General features: G+C 37.9%; 1 protein-coding gene across 4 annotated transcripts in view; it reads right to left on the reverse strand.

Moving 5' to 3' along the window:
* Positions 1-739: 739 nt before the first annotated feature.
* Positions 740-20,489, reverse strand: part of LOC128855483 (carbonic anhydrase 1) — a 56,956-nt gene continuing 37,206 nt past the window's right edge. Inside the window, exons 1-5 of one of the 4 annotated variants that reach the window (XM_054090431.1) lie at positions 14,200-14,395; positions 13,852-13,926; positions 5,629-5,787; positions 1,830-2,287; positions 740-1,746 (exon numbers count right to left, since the gene is read on the reverse strand). In XM_054090431.1, coding sequence (XP_053946406.1) covers positions 1,552-1,746; positions 1,830-2,287; positions 5,629-5,719 — 744 coding nt within the window. In that variant the 5' untranslated portion in view covers positions 5,720-5,787; positions 13,852-13,926; positions 14,200-14,395 and the 3' untranslated portion in view covers positions 740-1,551. Of the gene's footprint in view, positions 1,747-1,829; positions 2,288-5,628; positions 5,788-13,851; positions 13,927-14,126; positions 14,396-20,489 lie in introns of those variants that run through there. The other 3 variants (XM_054090428.1, XM_054090430.1, XM_054090429.1) reach the window with 3 other exon arrangements.

A 20,489-nucleotide genomic window follows, 5' to 3' on the forward strand; every position in this document is an offset into this window, starting at 1 on the left:
AACGGATAAATAGTGACAGATGTGTGTCTTACAGTCCTACCAACATAAGAAAAAAATATGGACCGATTCCCACGTGCGCGGTTCGTTTAAATTAAACATTCCCGGTACTTTTTGATCATAGGGTACCAGGGAACTGTAGGGCTGTTCAACATGCAAGAGAAGGTACCTGTACGCCAAACATAAACAAATTTATGGGGATTCCTCTCGCAGCTTGTAAGGTTTTTGTTATGGACGCCCTAAGCAATTCTGTAAATCAAAGAATATTCAATTCTGTAAATCTGTGAAATTGCTAGGCAAACATAGGCAAGCCTAATTTAAGTCTATGCAAGGACCTTAGTAGGGGCCCTCATAGGATATTGTGTCATAGGAAATCACGCGAGAAGATTATGCGTTTACATGCTTGATTTCTGTCGTAGCTGTGGGTATGAGGAGAAATTGGTAACCAGTCAATACCTGTTTTCCACATGCCCGGCTGTAGCCAGAAGCAGGAACCGATATTTGAGATCCTACTTCCTATTGAATATGGATAATCTATACATTTTAGATATAAACAGTCTTTTACGCTTTGTCCAAAGCTCAGAATGTCTCGATCTGGAAGGCGGAATGTAGGTCAGTCCCTGCGGCTCACAGCGGACCCATTTCGTGGTCTAAGTGGCATTGCTGTTCCTATGTGCGTTGCGGCTGCCAAACCTAGCCTAACCTACCTTCGTATTTAAAATATAATAAAATTAAAATAATATCCATTTTATGTATAATTTATTTATTACACAAATACATACAAAGATAATAGGTACAGTTACAATTATATAAATTTACTTGACTAGTACATGGATTTTACACATATAAATAACACAAATACATAGGAATACATAATTGTTCAACAACCATAGCTCGTAGATGCGTACATACGTAACAATTGTGGGGCGCAAAATTAATCACCCAATTCGTTTTTGAATAACTTTTTTACTAAAAATAAAAAAAAAATATTTTGAGTAATGGAAATCTTTTTTTTTTACCTTTACACGTTTCATGACTTGTTTGTTTGTATGCCGCAGCTGTCACAAGCTTTCACAAGTGTCAAATATGATTGATGTACGGCGCCATTTGCATAAAATTAAAATTTCCGATAGGGTGATTAATTTTGCGCCACCTTGTACATTATTAACGGGCTGGTTCTGTAATTCACTGGCGGGTGCATTTCAATGCGATTGCCAGAGAATTTCAATGGAATTCACTCGACAATGGATTACAGCACCAAGCCGAATACTTATATTTAATTATCGTACTTACAAACATACATACACACATGCATACATAGATATGTGCATATGTATAAATATTAAAAAGAAAAATAAGCGAAAATGCTTATGACACAGTTTGGATTTTCCAAGAGTTGAATTCAATTTGCAATGAGTTAGCATGAAATAAAAACTTAAAATAATATTTGGTTAATTGTCACATCGTTAAAGTTATGGCGAAACATAGCCAAATTTTCATAGCTCCGATTGCATGCACTTACATACAACATTCTCGTATCCACATACATTTACATTAAAACAATTTAGCGGCAATCAACAGAAACAAAATTGCGCCCATTGAAACGTGTAAAGAAGTCGCATCATCAGTGGAATAATTTTTCTCAGGCAGCACCAAAATCACTGGACGATGGTTGATTTTTTGTATGTCGCGATAGTTGTTCTTCAGCGCTGTCTTCTCCTCATATTGAATCTCCTTGAAGTTGTCAACCTGCAAGCAAAAATAGAAAAAAATAATGAATGTTGCCGTACAAATCCACAAATTAAAGTTTCGAAAACCATCCATCAACTCACCTGCTCTAAAGTCACTGGAAATGTTTCGCTCAACACAATCCAAGTAACCGCCTCCGCGCACGACGGCGTGGTCAGCGAACCGCCGTAGGTCATATAACCATTGAGTTTGGGAAAGAGTTGTCGCACTACGAATGGCTGCTTCATGCGCACCGGTTGATTGAGTTTATCGAAACTTTTGACATCTTCCACATAATCAATAATTTGATCGATGGCTTTGTTGCGCTCATTCGACACATGATAGAGTACGGCAATAACGGTTATGCCGTCTTTAAAGCTTGACGCCTGTGTCATATTCGTGTAACGCTTATTCCGAGTCACGATGTGCGCCTCAAGTGGGTAGCGCACATTGTTGATGGTGTGCTCAGACCACCAGTGCAAGTGGATTTGCTCTACGATAAATTCGTCCAGTAGGGGACCACCTTCTAGCTCCATCTCCTTCGAAAAGTTGCCAAGTTGAACTGTGGGAAGAAAGTAGTTGAATACACTGCATATGGATGTATGTATGTATATGGTGATTGGTTAAATTTATATTGAAAAAAAAAGATTAAAAAAAAAAAATAAATAATTGGCGCGTACACTTCTGTTAGGTGTTTGGCCGAGCTCCTCCTCCTATTTGTGGTGTGCGTCTTGATGTTGTTCCACAAATGGAGGGACCTACAGTTTCAAGCCGACTCCGACCGGCAGATATTTTTATGAGGAGCTTTTTCATGGTAGAAATACACTCGGAGGTTTGCCATTGCCTGCCGAGGGGCGACCGCTATTAGAAAAATGTTATAAAAGAAGATTAGTGATTGTAAAAACTCATGAGCCATGTACAATACAACAGCCATGTATTTGTAATTGACTTTAAACGTAAAAATCTACTCTAAAGGCTTTGTTTAGATTTAGTGGAGATTTTTTTACGCTTTGAGAGCGATTTAGAAGCAAATATTAGGTGAAGCAAAATGTTCTGAGCGCTCCTTCCACGATTTCTTTATGGAACTATATATTACTATATCTTATGTCCAGTGTCCGGCATTCGAAGTGTAACCAACTACAGACCGCGTGTGTAGCTGTTGCACGGGCATCAGCTGCCTGTTGGATGGCTAAATGACAGTCCAGAGTATTGTTTATAAGCGCGCGAAAGAATTTTGCCGAAAGTAAATGCGAAAGAAGAAAATCAGTAATGGATTTCAAACGTAAAAGTGTAATTGCATTATAGAGGGTGGTTAAATTTCAAGGGCCGATGTTGAATGTAAACCACACTTAAACGTTAAGCTTTTTCTGCATTTCATTTAACATTTTTCAATTTCAGACTAACTCAATTTGAACTATGGAAAGATATATAATCGAGCAACCCAAATTATTTAGGCTTATTATGAAAACGATCGTTCAACTCAAAATGCATATCGCGCACTTCATCTTCAGTGATAAGGCACATTTTCACCTCAGTGGATTCGTCAATGATATTCCAAGAGTGATTGCCGAAAAATCAATGCACCCAAAAAGAGTGACTGTTTGGTGCGGTTTATGGGCCGACGGCATAATTTTTTTCCAAAATGAGGCCGATCAGGCAGTTACTGTGAATAGTGTTCGCTATCGTGAGATAATAACGAACTTTTTATGTGAATGTGGACGATATGTGGTTTTAACAGGACGATGCTACTTGTCACACACCTAACGAAACAATGGCTCTTTTGCGCGAAAAATTTGATGGCCGAATAATCTCACGTCGCGGCGATGTCAATTGGCTGCCAAGATCATGTGATTTGACACCGTTGTACTTCTTTTTTTGGAGTTATTTGAAAGCAAAGGTGTACGTCGATAAGCCAGCAACAATTAAAGAGCTAAAGGATGAGATAGTTCGGCTTATTTACGGCATAGAACCTCAATTATGCCTCAGCGTCATCGAAAATTTGGACCATCGGATGGAGGTGTGCCGCCGAGGCCGCAGCGGTTATTTGGCCAATATTTTATTCTATACATAATTGAGCTACATCAATATTATCATAATAAAGAGAAATGATAATAATTTCCTAAAAAAATTATATTTTATTCAAAATCAACACCAGCCCTTAAAACTTAACCAACCTGTATTTGGCTGGTGATAGATCATGAGCTCGAGCATCTTATAGTAAATAAAGATTTGTTGTCGTGAAGGTGGTCATCAAAAGACTGTAACATCACGTGAAATGGTTCAAAATGTGAAAAAGCGACTTGAGCGAAGTCCTCGATGAAAATCAAATAGCGAAAGAACTGAAAATATCGGACCGTAAGCTTCCGAGATCCAAAAGACGAATGATCTCACACCAAACAGCAACAAGTCAAACTTAAGAGAGCGAAGGAGTTGCTTCGCTTGGCCGAAGCGGTCAATTTCCGAACAGGTAATGGTTTGGGCCGCTGTAACCACAGATGGTTTTCGTCGAGCCTAGCGTCAAGGTAAATCCGAAATATTATCGGGAAAGTATTCTGGAGGTTGCTTTGAGGCCGTGGGCAGACAAACATTTCATTGGCAGACCATGGACGTTTCAACAGGACTCGGCACCATCTCACAAAGCTCGAGTGAACCAAGCATGGCTAAAAAACAAGATTTCCAGCTTCATAACGTCCACACAATGGCTCTCGAATTCACCAGACGTGAATCCGATGGATTACTTTCTTTGTGGTATTTTGGAGAGCAAGGTCCGAACTAAAAGATTCATCAGTTTTGAGGCACTGAAAAACCCATTGTCCGCGAGTGGGCCACAATACCTGCAATTCACATTCGGCAGTTTGCGATTCGTTACTGGGTCGTCTCAAGGCCATAGTAAAGGGAAAAGAATGTCATATGGAGCAAAAGTAAATTGATTTTTAATTTTCTATTATTTTCACGCATTTTTTAATTTGAATTGAATAAAAGTAGTTTTCCAAACTAAATTTCTATCCTTTTTAATTGGTTACACTTCGAGTACCGAACCCTGTAATTATTTGCAGAAATATTTTTGGTATGCAATTTGATAGATTTTAAATTTTATTATATTCTTTCGGTACTATACGCCTCCGCGCCATAATGTGTGATTCTTGGCAAAGTTAATTCGCTCGAGCTCTTGCTGATGCTTCTAACTTCCCTTTGCACTGTTCGCTTCCAGGTTCGCCTTGGTGAACTAGGCTTGCCTTTCGCGCAATGCATTTTTCGTCTTTGCGCAGAATACGATCAATCCTCTTTTCCAGCGACTTTTTTTGCAAATCAGAATTTGCTATCCTTTTAGGCCAAAAAGTACAGAAAATGTGCCTCAGGCACGATTTAAGAAAGCTTGGAAGCTCGAAGTGACGAATTTGGTCACTTTCCATGTGCAGCAACTCTAAAGCAAAACCGATCCCACAGATACCTTTGGATCTGAAAATTTGGATGATTGTTAAGGTTGCGCCACACAGAAGAGAGCACACCAAAGGTGGCTGTAGCTTTGCCAATGTGAGATTTGACATCTGCATCCATATCACCTAAAACTGCTGCCGCGCTACCAAGATATGTAAACGGCTTAACACTTTCACTGGAGCACCCGAAATATTTACATTTGCTTTTGAATTGCATCACCCTATGGGAAAATTTATATTTTTTGCAAATGGTGTCGTACGCCAATCATATTTGACGCTTGTGGACTAAAGAGCTGTAGTATACAAACAAACAAGCTATAGAGCGCGTAAAGGTCAAAGTAAATAATTTTCATAACTTAAAATACTTTTTTTTTTTGATTTAGTAAAAAAGTTATTCAAAAACTGAAATGGATGATTAATTTTGCGCCACCATATATATCGTAAATATTGAAAGTAGGTAACTTACTGGTATGCCCATTATTGACGATAGTTACACCATTTTGCTTGTCATTAAACCTGTCGAATTCGAGTTCATCAAATACTCCTCTCAATGACATGGATACGCTTAGATCGATTGGACTCTGGCGGGTGCCAGTATCACAGATACCGCCCCAGTTCGGGAATGCTGCACAAAAAATTAAAGGAAGATATTAGTTTTTAGATAGCTAAAAGAATTTCTAGAACAACAGTTATTTATTGTATTATTTATTTTAGTGTAAGCTTATCTCTGTGATTTTAGAAAACTCAAATATTAATAATAATAAAAATAATCCACGCTGGTGAATTTTATTTGCCCCAATGAATTTTCTTTGCCAAGCTAATTTTTAATTCATACCTATTAAAGGCAATGTGGGGCTGGAAATTTTTATTTCTTCTTCTTAATTGGCGCTATAACCGCTTACGCGATTTTGGCCGAGTATAAAAAAGTGCGCCAGTCGTTTCTTTTTCGTGCTAACCGGCGCCAGTTGGACAGACTAAGTGAAGCCAAGTCCTTCTCCACCTGAACTTTCCAACGCAGAGGAGGCCTTCCTCTTCCTCTACTACTACCAGCTGGTACCGCATCGAATACTTTCAGAGCCGGAGCGTTTGTATCCATTCGGGCGACATGACCTAGCCAAAGTAGGCTGTATCTTTATTCGCTGCACTGTTTTTTTGTCGTCGTAAAGCTCATACAGCTAATTGTTTCATCATCTGCGATACTCACCGTCACCAACGTGCAAAGGCCCAAAAATCTTTCGCAGAATCTTTCTTTCAAACACTTCAAAGAACGCTTCATCGAATGTTGTCATCGTCCAAGCTTCTGTGCCATACATTGGGACGGGCATGATGAGAGTCTTGTAGAGTGTTAGTTTTGTTCGTCGAGAGAGGAATTTACTACTCAATTGCCTACTTAGTCTAATGGTGCTCACACTCACCAACGTAGACGTTCGCCCGTACCAGATGACACGATGAATCTAATGAGAGACACATGTAAAAGAATTCTCACCACCGTTCCGTTCCGTAGTATCGTAGATCGATGTTTCATTGTGTCAGTTGATACGGGCGTACGTTTATGTTGGTGAGTGTTAGCACTATAACTTAGCACTTGCTGGCAAGAGAGAGTTTCCGTTAGATTTCAAAGCTTTTCATTATTGATTGAAGATGAAAGTAAATAAATACGCCTCAAATCAAAATAACATGTTTGACAGCATCAATCTCGTGTGCAGAAATGAGAACTTTGAAGCCGAAAATCGCTATTAGTCATATCAAACTTTTCGACATCGTGTGGAGCATTTAATTAGCCGGAGAAAAACAGATAATGAGCGGTTTCCGAAATAAGTAGATTTTAACCAATTAATATTAACATCAGATATGCCTGTGCACACATTCTTATTTAGCAACGGTGTAGAATTAAGAGCGCTTACGTAAATAGTTACAAAAATAAATCACAAAAACCAACAATTGCGCTCCACTCATATCATCCAAGAGTACTTATCCAATGCATATGGGATATATGAATGACATACACTTACGCATACATACACACACATATGTGTATGCACATTCTGATTAGCATTTCAAATCATCCAAATTGCTAAAAAGAAATTAACCACGATCGAGTACTTTATGCACTGGAAGCCAAGTGCCCGACCTGACCATCGCCAGTGGGTGTCAATGATCCCCTTGCGGCAAATTGCGCAAACTAAGCAAACAAATGAAGAAAATGTAGAACTATGTGGACACTTAAATAGCTCAGTATGGGTGTGTGTATGTTAGTATGTATGTATGTATGAATGTAAGTTGATGTGCATGTTTGTGGGCTAATTTTGCAATTATTCGGCTGACAATAGCCACACAAGCCCATATACTTTTGTATTATACGAGTAATAGCAGTGTAGTGCTTGTCTATAGACATTTGGAGTGGACATTTCACTGCCGCTGGCTTAGTCGTACGAGTATAATGAGAAGTAGAGCAATTTACGCGCCATTATCAGAATGCGAACAAATTACGTGAATGTCAGACGGCAATGCATGTACGACGCGGTGGCAGCGGACGAGGAAGTTATATTGTGGACAGTTACATACACACATATGCATTTACACACCTATACTGTGCGTCATTAGTTTGGCACACCCAGAATAACAGTTATATGTATAATCGTTTAGGTTCGTTTTTGTTTTTTGCCTACTTCATCTGGCGCTGAATGGGACATTTTTTTGAGAAAAGCTCTCGACATAAATAATTTAACCAACAAAATAGGGATAAAAGTTGATATACTTCACGAGTCATATGTGAAAAAGCGCTTTACATTCGGAAACGCTGAAATTAAAAAGTGGGACTGGTCATTCAACAAGTCGAAAACAATTGCGTTCGTATTCGCTCGAATGATTTCCGATGTTGTTGAACCTCGAAATTATATGTATAATATTTTCCAGAGCAGTCATCACAGTTCCTTTGTATGCAGCAACTGGAAAAGCCAATCGGAATCAAATCCTACGATATGTCTTATGAGACTCATCATAGAGCCAGTGAGTTAAGGGAGGATGCACCTACAAAAGAATTTCAAGCAAAATGGCAATGACCATCGAAGACGTAACTCGCTTGCTTATATTAGTTTGGGGGATATAAATCTATTATTTTCTCGTGATTGATATATCTTAAAGTATCGATCAAACAATTTAAAGTTTATGCTCGTTGACAAGGTGACATTTCACACTAAAAAAATCTTTTACTGTTTTGTGTTTGTTCAGTTTTGAGTTACAGGGTGTTAACAATAGAGTTCAACAAAGAGAAAATTCGGTACCTTTTACAGTTTTTCTTTGATAAAATGCAAGCCAGGCCGCTGAAATTGTGAATGGTGTTTATGGTGCCGAAAAAGTGGCAAACCGAAAAGGTCTGGTGGTGAACGAGAACAAAACGGAGTACTTCCTGTCATCAAACAAACAGTCGGCGCACTCGCGTACCGGCACCCACTTCACTGTTGACAGTTATGATTTCGAGGTTGTGAGAGTCTTCGTTTAATTAGTAACTAGAATTAACACCTAAAATAATTTCAAATCCAACGTAGAATAACTTTCTCGCCAACAAGTGCTGCTTTGGACTAAGTAGGCAAATGAGCAGTAACAAGTCTACGACGAACAACACTCTACAAGGCTCTCATAAAGCCCGTGCTAATGTACTGCCCTTTTCAGTTTTTTCATAAAGTTTCCTTATACTATCAAAAAAACAAAAATGATTTCTTCCCACACTTTAAAATAGGCATCAAAAGCAAGCCTCAATCCTTCATCATTAGTAAATATTTTTCTTGAACAATTTGTTAGAGTGAAAAATATTCGGTAAAGATGAATCTACATAAAAAAATGATTACTTAAATGTTTCAAAGCCATACTTGTGTAGTACAACAACATGACTCTTGCCATGACTCAATAGCGCATTGTAATAGAAAACAGGCAAGCCTCGATCTCTTTTTCTCATATTTTTTCCCTAATGCCAGTTTCTCTTAGTTACTCTAAAAGTGTAGCGTGATTTTTACCAAAATATTTGCGCCGTTTTCTTTATAATCACAGAAATCATCGCATCGATTGCAAAACCTTTAACTTGAAAATGTCTCCACGATTTATATAATATTTACCCTGGGAGCTACTTTAGGTTACTAAACAACAAATGGCGCCAAACTAATCATCCAAGCTTGTTTTTGAATAACTTTCTTACTTTAATAACTTTTTACTTTAACTAAAAAAAATATTTTGAAATCTGAAAAATGATAAATCTTCCGATGGGGTGATTAAATTTGCGCCACCTACATATACTTGTAATATTTAGCCTAAAAAGCTTTGTTTTTAAAGGCACTCCAATTATTGCTATACATTCGTTATTATCACACTAGAGAAACAGCATTAAGGATCACCATTTTATGAATTCGACAAAATAATGGAATAACAAAGAAAAAGATGGATGCTGATTTTTATACGCACGCGCACTTGTGCGCGAGAGTACTACACTTACGGGTTGCCCATATTCGACGGACCCATCTGGCAACCCTGTATCTTTTGACAGAGACGTCAGATCGCTTAAGGGGGGAGCCTGGTTTATGAGGTCTAAAAATTGCATCTCTTTGCGGTGATTTTGCCGTTCTTATCCAAAGTTCTTGAGCGTATTATGCATCGCCAAATAAACACGTTTTTGAATAGCAACGCCTTGGTGAACACATTGCAGTCGGGGTTTAGATGTAGTAGGAGCTGCACCACAGCACTCCTAAAAGTGTCTGATGATATAAGGCTCAACATTGACAAAAGGCATGTGACCTTTCTAACTCTACTTGACCATTCAAAGGCATTTGACTCCGTAGACCATAAGCTCTTAATTCTGAAGCTTAAAAACTTATTTAGCTTTTCAACGTCGGCCTTGACTCTTATAGAAACGTATCTTAGTGACCGATTACAAGCCGTATGTAGTGATAATACCATGTCAAACTTTCTCCCTGTAACCAAAGGTGTACCTCAAGGCTCTATCCTTGGCCCTCTTTTATTTGTCTTGTACATTAACGATTTGTTCGGTGTGATTAAATATAGTGATGTCCATGTATATGCTGATGACGTTCAATTATATGTTAGTTGTCCCATTAGCTGCATTGATATTTGCATAAGCAATATGAATTCTGACTTGAGCCTCACAAGCAAGTGGGCTTCTGAAAATGGGTTAATTCTTAATCCTGATAAGTCCCAATGCATCGTTATTTACAAAAAATATATCAAGCTCGATGGCTATACACAAGTCAAACTAAATGGCGCTGAGATTAAATATGTGGACAATGTTAAAAATCTAGGGGTTACATTTAATAGAACTTTGACATGGAGCAACCACATTTTTACTGTCATAGGCAAAGTTTATGGTATGCTCCGAAATGTATGGACAACTCAATATTTTACACCAGTAAACACTCGACTGCTACTAGCTAAAACGTATTTGTTACCAACGTTACTGTATGGTTGCGAGTTATATACTCCTTGTGATAGTGTGTGTCGTAGTAAGCTTAATGTTTTGTATAACAACATTGCTAGGTTCGTGTACTGTAAAAAACGTTATGACCATATTTCAGTATTTGCGAAAAAAATTGCTTCCGTATCCTTTAACGACTTGCTTAGGTTTAAATGTTTAGTTTTACTCCACAAGATCATAAACACTCAAAAACCCAGATACCTCAAAGATCGACTTATGCCTTCAAAGTCCTGCCGCTCGTTAAACATAGTCCCGATGAAATACAGTTGTTTGGTGACTGAACGTCAATACTTTGTGTTCTCTGTCCGTCTTTGGAATACCTTACCTTACAAAATTAAACGTATAAAAGAAAGCTCGTGTTTCAAAAATAAATTGCTTCGCTATCTTGCCGAAAATTGCTGAATGTACTTTAAATCTCTTCCCATTAATCCCTACTCCTGCTACCACTATTTTTTACCTTACTTTCCTTTTAATACTTTCTCCAACTTATACTTCTTTACTACTATCTGTAATTTTAATTTTAATTTTGATTTTACTGTTAATCCTTTTATGTCAACTATTCTTAAGGTCAATCATTGTAAAAATAACCTATGGTTGTATGTTTTGACTTTAATAATAAATAAATAAATAAATAAATAAAAAAATCGATTGTCAAGCATTGCGTTGTATGGCAAGCTGTGACGTTTTGTTGCAACCAAATGTCGTCAATGTTTAGCTGATTAGAAAATTCAGTCAGCATGACTCGATAGCGCCCGCAATAGCAACTCCTTCCTCTTCCTTCGAAAGAATTCAGGACTGATGATACCGCCAGCGTGTAAGCAGCACGTAAAATGGACGAAGTGCTCTATAAACTTTGAGAAAAGTTTTCGTTTCTTTTTAAGTAGATTTCTTCAATTTGAAAGCATTGTTCTGGCGTTAAACGATTCATGATGACTTGCCAAACCTTACTGAACAGATATGTCGACTGTTTGCCATTCTCTGCTGTCAAACCATAGTTGTCGATATCGATAGTTCTCATCCTGCTAAAAAAACACCCGATATGTATCAAAATGTTCAGGATGATAAGAGGAGTTGTTTTCGAGCAAAAATGAATATGCTTCAATCAAATTTGGTAGAAACTTGGTGGCTCAGAATTAATCATCCCATTTTGCTTTTGGATCCTATTTTTACTAAAGGAAAAAATAACAAATTTATTTGTGATACAATCATTTTTCTCTGATTTTAACGCACTCTAATGCTTGACTGTTTGCATATTGCAGCTGTGAAATCCACAAGTGTCAAATATTATTTACGTGCGATGCCATTTGCAAAAATTATAAATCTTCCGATAAGGTGATTAATTTTGCGCCGCCTGTATTGCACTTTCTCCTAGAAAGTTTGGTATTTTAATCGATCACTAACAAGCTCCAGGTACCATATAACGGTAATTTTGTAAAAAACAAAACAAATATCATATCTCTGTTTTAAATGAAGCAAGGCCACTCAAAGTTTGTAAAAGTGAAAAGCTCAAAAAAAGAGAGGAGACCCGGTGATCTAGAAATTTCAAAAATTGATTTGAGACCTCCAACAGGCAGATATCTACAGCCAGCCAGAGCTGTTGATATAAGGGAAGAGATTGATTGGATTTAGGTTGGCGCACTGCCCCAGGCTGTCAAAGAAAGGAGCGCCCAGTGACCATAGTCGTCTAGCTGCCAAACCCGAACATTTACAGAGAAAGTGCTCTACAGTCTCTTTCTCTGAGAGGTCCCCACAGCTTCTGCAATGGGGGTTAAATGGTAACCCTAACTTTCCCGCGTATTTGCCGATCGTCCAGTGACCGGTAAGCACAGCTACGAGTTTGGAAATTGAATGACGAGGAGTCCAAAGGACTTTCTGCGTCCTCGGTATATCGTATTGGTGCCAAAGGGGTTTCGAAATAGCACTTGAAGAAATGAAGCTCCATCTTTTCTGCAGAGCGGTTCGCGCGCTTCTGTACCTCTAACTTTAAACTCATTTATCTCGAAACGACTTTTTTCGGCCTGGTGTTGTCAAACAAAAAAAAACGTTCAACCGAATCGTCTGAAATTTTAAAATGTTGTTCGCAACATTAATCGCTATCGCCCGTACTAGAATTATATTATTTCAATTATTTCGTATTTTATTGATTAAAATACTGAAAAACCCCGATTTTTAGAGTGTCAAATTCAAAAACGCGCCATTTTGCCAATGTTTTTTTAACATAGCTACAGTCAAACTAATTAATAATTTTTTTGGTTTTTGTGTTTCAGATAAAAATAATAGCCAACATGGACAGCCCCATCCATTTTTTTGAGAGGGTCAATTTCAGCGCCATTTTTTAAATTAATAAAATTAAAAACAAAAATTATAATTTTTGTATGAAAAATAAATAAGTTAAATAAAAACCCTAAAAAGATTGAATATCGTTTTTCATTTTTTTATTGTAAAAAAAATTACTGAAAATACCCTACATTTTCGGGATCCAGACCACCAGAAAAAATTTGAAATGGCCGATTTCTCTATAAATTCGTGTATTTCGATAACAACTTAATAAACTACATGCACGACGCTAACTTGATGCGCGCATTGGCCCTCACCTCGCCTAGATCCGACATAAACATTATTGAGTTAGGCTAGAAAACCACGCCCACCTTTTTGCTTAGTCCGCACCGAAGCACTCAGTCCGAATTAGCACTTCATAATTTGTTTTATTTATAATTTCTCTCATTTCCATGAGCAAATAGATTTGTAGAATGCCTCTGAAATAGTTCTCAACATCGGGCGTCTACTGTATATATTGTAAGTCAACCATTTAAGTTTTTTAGCTAAGGATTAACTTATGTAGATTTAAGCAACAAACGTTTAAATGCTTTCGCTTCAATAAGCAGGCTGGCATTAGTCCTAATCTTCTGACGTCCAGTGTACATATGCGCATATACATACATACACAACTGAGTAGGCTGAATGCTGATGTGTGCAAAAATTATACTTGAAAAGCTTCACAGACGAGTATTTCGATTTAACGTGACACCAAAAAGAATTACGCGCGCGTTTTTTTCATTCAGTTAAATTTTTTTTGTTTTTTTTTTCATAAATACTTAACTAGAATATATTTTCCACTTAAGTTAAATTGAAAAAAATGCGCTAATTTTCTATGCCATTCAAGTGATTTAAGCTATTTATGCTAATTTACGGTGCTTATGCCAAATTTACCTTCATCTAATTCACGATTGGGATAGCTCCAGCTCGAAGCGTCTGCAGTTTGTAGTCCACCGAGCAGAAAAAATGCTGCAAAGAAATAATTGAAAGAAAAATTGTTGATTTTTAAAAATTTCTTTTTGTTTTTTCGTTAGCTTTTATTTGTTCATTTCTAAAATTTTTGTTATTTCCTTTAATCTAGAATTAGGCAATTATTTTTGCTAAAAATTAAAAACAAAATGCAATGAAATACTAGAGCACAAAAAATGCATTTCAATTGCACAATTTACCCAAAAATATGTGATACATTCAGCAATTTTTCACCTTTCATAATTCGACAGAAAATAGCTCTTAATTGCATACCCGTAAAATAGCGAGTGCCGAAATTTCGTGAAAAAAATTACAAAAAAAATTTCAATATTTAGCACCGCCGCCCTTACGCGTTTCATAAGCTTTTTCGTGTATATTTGAAGCGCGACGACGGCGATTGCAACTGAGTGCAACTTCCGCGTACCAACAACACACCAACAACGTCAGTCAGTCAGCCAACCAGCCAAGCAGCAAGCAAATGACTGAACAGCTGTTGGCAAAGCGAGCAGCGCGCAACCAAACAGTGGCAAACGCTAAGCGCTACCTTTGCATAAACTGGCACATATCGGGTGTCTTTTTTAAGAGCTTGAGAACTTAAAATGTTAATACAAAACAAAAATATTTTTGAATGAGTTAGATGGTCCATTCGATCAGCCTTGTTGTTGAAGTGGTGGAGTATTTCCACTGAAATAATCGTAATTAGTGACCAGCACCATTTTACTACCACCGTCCTCGTGTGATGATGTTTTTTTTTTTTTTTTTTTGTTCCAAGTCAGATCCATTTAGTGAGGTCCAAGAATAGCAGCAAATTCTTGATCTTGATGTCTGAGATCTCATTAATTTGCTGCAAGAAAGGCTTGTCGAAGGAGCGGACACGTGCCCTAGCTAGCCCTGGACATTCACATAAGTAGTGGAAAAGACATTCCTTCACTCCTTCCGCTTGACAGCTTCTGCAGATGGTATTGAAGGGTAGGTTGAGTTTAGCTGCATGATCTCCTACTTTCCAATGACCTGTAATGGTTGCAGTGATGCGTGAAATGTTTGACCGAGAACATCCTAACAGATCATTCGTCCTTGGGTCTTTGTACGACGGTCATGTGCTTTTTGTTGTAATACATGTAGTTATTTGCTTCCATCTTCTTTCGGCTAAAGCATGATAGTGTGAAGCAATGAATGCTTTTGATGTGTTCAGTGGGGTGGAGACTGCCGCCGCCTCTGCTATGTCTAGTGTCGAGCCTTTTCTTGCTAGCTCATCCACCATCTCATTACCCCGTATGATCCTATGACCGGGAACCCATATCAGAGTAATTTCAAGCCGATGACTAAGTAATTCTAGTTCCTCTCTATACTGTAAGACTAGCTTGGATGAAATGTGGTTGGAGTCTAAGGCCTTGATAGCTGCTTGACTGTCTGAGAAGATAGCTAATCTTGCACCAATTTCCTTGTAGACTTTTAGTGATTTGCAGGCTTCGGCTCTCGATGGAAAACGTACCGTGAAGTCTTTCTTGAAGTTAAGGTCGGGGACTGTGTAGTCTGATCTGTTTTTGAGCAGCGGGGGTTCCTGTAGGATAATCTTGCTGTGACCGTACGACCTTGTTGCCCAGCTTCCTATGTCTCTGAGTCTCACCGCGCTGCGGGTAACGATTGTTTTTATATCGATCAGCCTAATTCTGGATTACTTTTTCCAATGAATTTTAATCGTGCCTTGAATATTGGCTTCCAATGCTTCTAGAGTTGCTAGTTTGTCTGCATAAACCACTAACTTAACGTAGCACCATAAAAAGTAGACTAAACGTGTTAAATCGCACGAACGAAGGGGCCAGTGAAAAAGACAACTTCACTTGGAAACAAAAATCCAGTTAGCATGGCTCGATAGTGCCCGCCAGTCACCGTAACGGCAGCTGCTTCCTCATTTCGAAAGAAATAATGACCGCCAGCGTGTAAACCGCACGTAAAATGGACGAAGTTCTTTGTGAACTTCGCAAATTTATTTATTTTCTCTAAGTAAATTTCCACAATTTAGATACGCCGATCTGGCATTAAACGGTTATGATGGCTTGCCAAATCCCACTGAACAGAAATATCAACATAATTTGCCATTCACGGTAGCCATAGTTCTCATGCAGCTAGAAAAACACCCTATAAGTCTACATTTATACATACATATTGATGTTCATGCATATATACATATGTATGTATGTATGTAGGTATACATTGTATGCTTTTGCCAATTTGGCGTCGGTCTCCACTAAAATTAGACGCTTCTTAGCGCGCGCAACCTTGCACTTGATAGCCCCGATTCAGACACGATCCGAGTCTGTGTGACCAGTGGCGCGCCATTGTCTAGCATTTAGGTTCAGCATTTTGCTATTGTTGCATGCAACAGTTGCAGTTTGCGTTTAAGTGCAATTTGTTGATGTTGCTTTGGTACGAGCACACAAGCCATCGTTCGTCGTCGCCGTGGCAAGTTGCGTGACAGTCAGCCACCAAATCTATGAAATGGCCAATTGAGAATTAAAAAAAAATAAAAAAATATAAATAAACTAAATAATAACGTTACTAAATAATAAATTCCTCAACAATACACACACACACATACATATGGATGTACGTCACTATTAAATGCACAGACATGCATTTGCGCTTTGAAAACTCTGTGGTGCGGAATTATTTGCCCACTCGATGTGCCTATGCAATTAAAATAACTGTATTGCATATGCTTCGTGTAATGGAGACTTTTTCAGAAATTATGCAGAAACTAATAAATCAAAATTAAAAATATCTGAAGTGCATTTATACTACTTCCTGTTCATTTCTATGGCCGCCAATTTTATATAAATTTTTTTTAATTTTAGCAATGAATGAATAGCTTTCCATTGCTAAGGCTCGAGGGCGCTACATCAAACTATCCAATTTGATAATAATTAAAATTGTAGTAATAGATATTCTTAAGTAATTTTTGATAAAAAAATAAATTTTAATTAAAAAAAAAAAACATAAAAAAATTGTAATTTCGAAGGAAGTAAAAATTCTAAACATTTTCCGCTAGATGTATTTAGCAAATCACAAAATCACATGTACAAGCACATACATACCTACATCTATACTAATATTATAAAGAGGAAAACTTTGTTTGTTTGTTTGTTTGTTTGTTTGTTTGTAACGAATAGGCTCAAAAACTACTGGACCGATTTTAAAAATTCTTTCACCATTCGAAAACTACATTATCCAAGAGTAACATGGATTACATTTTATTTTGGAAAAAAATAGGGTTCCGTAAGATATTTGGATTTTTCGGACACAAACTGAAAAAAATCTTATATATAAAATAAAGTCAACTTTTTGTGTGTGTTCGCTAACCGGCCGTGTCTGCACCGAATTAAACCAAACTTACACACAATGTTAAGAAGGTATTGAAGATGGTTTCCGTATAGTTTGGATACCTATTGGTGTATAGGGCTCTAGATATAGGTCAAAACGTGAACCCGGGTACAATATGGGTATCAAATTGAAGCTGTTGGTGAATGCTTTTTAGTACAGAGTATTTTTCATGCCGCTCCGGGTAACCTTTGGTTGTGTATATACAATATGGGTATCAAATGAAAGCTGTTGATAAGTGCTTTAATACGGGGTAGTTTTCATACCTATTGATGACTAGGGTCTGGAAATATATGCCAAAACGTGGACCCGCCGTGTCTTTGCACCGAATTAAACCAAACTTACGCACATTGTTAAGTAAGTATTGAAAATGGGTTTCGTAAAGTTTGGTTGTAATTCGGAGCACTGGCAACGGGTACAGCGTTCTTTTGAACCAGCCATAATGTCGCTTACTTTTTTGACGCTTGGGGCGGAACTGAACTGTCAAATTGACAGTGTGAGTTACAATGTGTCAATATTTCTTTCTGATTTGGATGCCATAAGGAAAAAACGTAAGTGCAATATGTAAAAATTGTTTGTGAATTTTTTTGGAGTGGATTTTGGAACAGTGAATAATTTCTTACGAAATTTGAGAATTTAATGTGAAATCCGAATGAAATTACAATATGTGTTCGTGGAAAAAACAATTTTTTTCGTTTTTTTTTTTTGAAAAATATAAATGGATAATGGTTAAAAAAGCTCCAATGCTTATAATGCTAATAAAACATATAAATTGAAACGAAAAATTCATGGATGATCAAGAAAAAAGACGATTGTTTATTCATATGCGTTGATTTGAAATTTAAAAACAATCTTCTTTTTTCCTGATTTTCAATTTTTATTTTATATTTACTCAAAAACAAATAGAAAAACAAAAAATATTGTTTATGCCAAAGCGCTTGAATAAAGAATAAAGAAATAAATAATATGAAAACCATATATTTTCTGTTCTAAACCATATCTATTCTATTTTAGTGTGCCCAGCGAAGGGGGCCGGGTTTGCTAGTAATGTATATACATACATAAGTGCTATGGTATATGACTATTTAAAAGTAGCATTGTATGCCTCAAAAAAATTCTTTAACAGTTTTATGTCTGGTGAAGCCTGTTGTGTGCTACAACTTTCCAAAATGGGATAAAGAAACAGAAAATTCTATAGATTTTCAGTAGCACTATGACCAGGGTGAAAAGTTGAAGTAGACGCCCACAAAATTTTGTGCGTTTTATGTATGTATGTATGTACCCAATACTGTGTCGAATGCCATAGCAAAGCAGTTGATGGTTGGTTTCCCATGATTTCGCTCTGACGATGTGGACGTCAAAGTAGAGGCGCTCGTCGAAATGGCGATAAAATCATATAAATTATAGAATCGAACTGGCATATGAGTACCTATTCTATAGCCCAGTAACTGAAGACCAACCGAAAACCTGTTAGGAATGGTATAATACTAATCTCAAAAAAAACTCGCGATGAGTGGGTGGCACACGAATTGATGCGAAATAACCTTTTATACCTAATTGAACCGCGGGTTTTTGTTGAAACGCAACGAAGTCAAGCCACTTTGAAAGCCGTTAGAAATAGGTGACTAAAAATTAGTCCAATGATGTTATTGTAGCAGCAAGAACGTAACGCCTTTGGCCAGATACAAATCCGTGTCCTTCCGATAACGTCGAACCGACTGTCGTGGGAACGAAGTCTATTGAGTCGAAGGCTTTGCTGTGTGTTGGTTGGAATTAAATAAGAATCATTGTCACATCGAGGCAAATATTCTATATATAGTAGACCTCTACGGCCAACATCTGGCTATATTAAAGCAGGCGAATTGAAAGTACCTCCTGTCTTCAAACAAACAGTCGGCGCACTCGCGTATCGGCACTCACGTCACTGTAGACAGTTATAATTTCGAGGTTGTAAAATACTTCGTGTATTTAGGAACCAGCATTAACACCGATAACAATGTCAGCCTTGAAATCCAACGTAGAATCTCTCTTGCCAACAAGTGCTACTTTGGACTAAGTAGGCAACTGAGCAGTAAAGTCCTCTCTCGACGAACAAAACTAACACTCTACAAGACTCTCATCATGCCCGTTCTAACGTATGGCGCAGAAGCTTGGACGATGACAACATCCGATGAAGCGACGCTTGGAGTGTTCGAGAGAAAGATTCTGCGTAAGATTTTTGGACCTTTGCACGTTGGCAACGGCGAATATCGCAGGCGATGGAACGATGAGCTGTATGAGCTTTACGGCGACATAGACATAGCGCAGCGAATAAAGATCCAGCGGCTTCGTTGGCTGGGTCATGTCGTCCGAATGGATACAAACGCTCCGGCTTTGAAAGTATTCGATGCGGTACCAGCTGGTGGTAGCAGAGGAAGAGGAAGGCCTCCTCTGCGTTGGAAAGATCAGGTGGAGAAGGACTTGGCTTCACTTGGTGTGTCCAACTGGCGCCGGTTAGCAAGAGAAAGAAACGACTGGCGCGCTTTGTTAAGCTCGGCCAAAATCGCGTAAGCGGTTATCGCGCCAATTAAGAAGAAGAATTGAAAGAGTGTTTTTTGTTCCAGCAAGGCAACGCCAGCTCGCACACATCTTTAGCAACGTGTCAATAACTCAGAGAGCTTGAATGGGAGATTCTATTGCAACCTTCATACACTCCAGACCTAACACCAACCTAAAAATGGCCCCACGAGAAGTTTGTGAAAATGAGCAGATTGAATGAGGCCACAAACAGATGGCAATACTATTCAAAAGTATTTTGGATATTAAGCTCTCTTACTTCTTTTTTTCATTTGTCACCCTGTATTGTAATATTTGATTGAACTTATTTATTTTATTTTATTTAGCTTTATTAACAAGTATAGGTAAGTCTCTGAAATAAGTAGCCTGTTTTTAAGTAAAGGTAATAAACCGTAATACGACGGACGCCGTAGCCGAATGGGTTGGTGCGTGACTACCATTCGGAGTTCACAGAGAGAACGTTGGTTCGAACCTCGGTGAAAGAGCAAAAATGAAGAAAAAACTTTTTTCTAATAGCAGTCGCCCCTCGGCAGGCAATGGCAAACCTCCGAATGTATTTCTGTCATGAAAGAAGCTCCTCATAAAAATTATCTGCCGTTCGGAGTCGGCATGAAGCTGTAGGTCCATTT

Source organism: Anastrepha ludens, chromosome 2 (assembly GCF_028408465.1).
Source record: "Anastrepha ludens isolate Willacy chromosome 2, idAnaLude1.1, whole genome shotgun sequence".
In the NCBI taxonomy this organism is placed as follows: domain Eukaryota; kingdom Metazoa; phylum Arthropoda; class Insecta; order Diptera; family Tephritidae; genus Anastrepha; species Anastrepha ludens.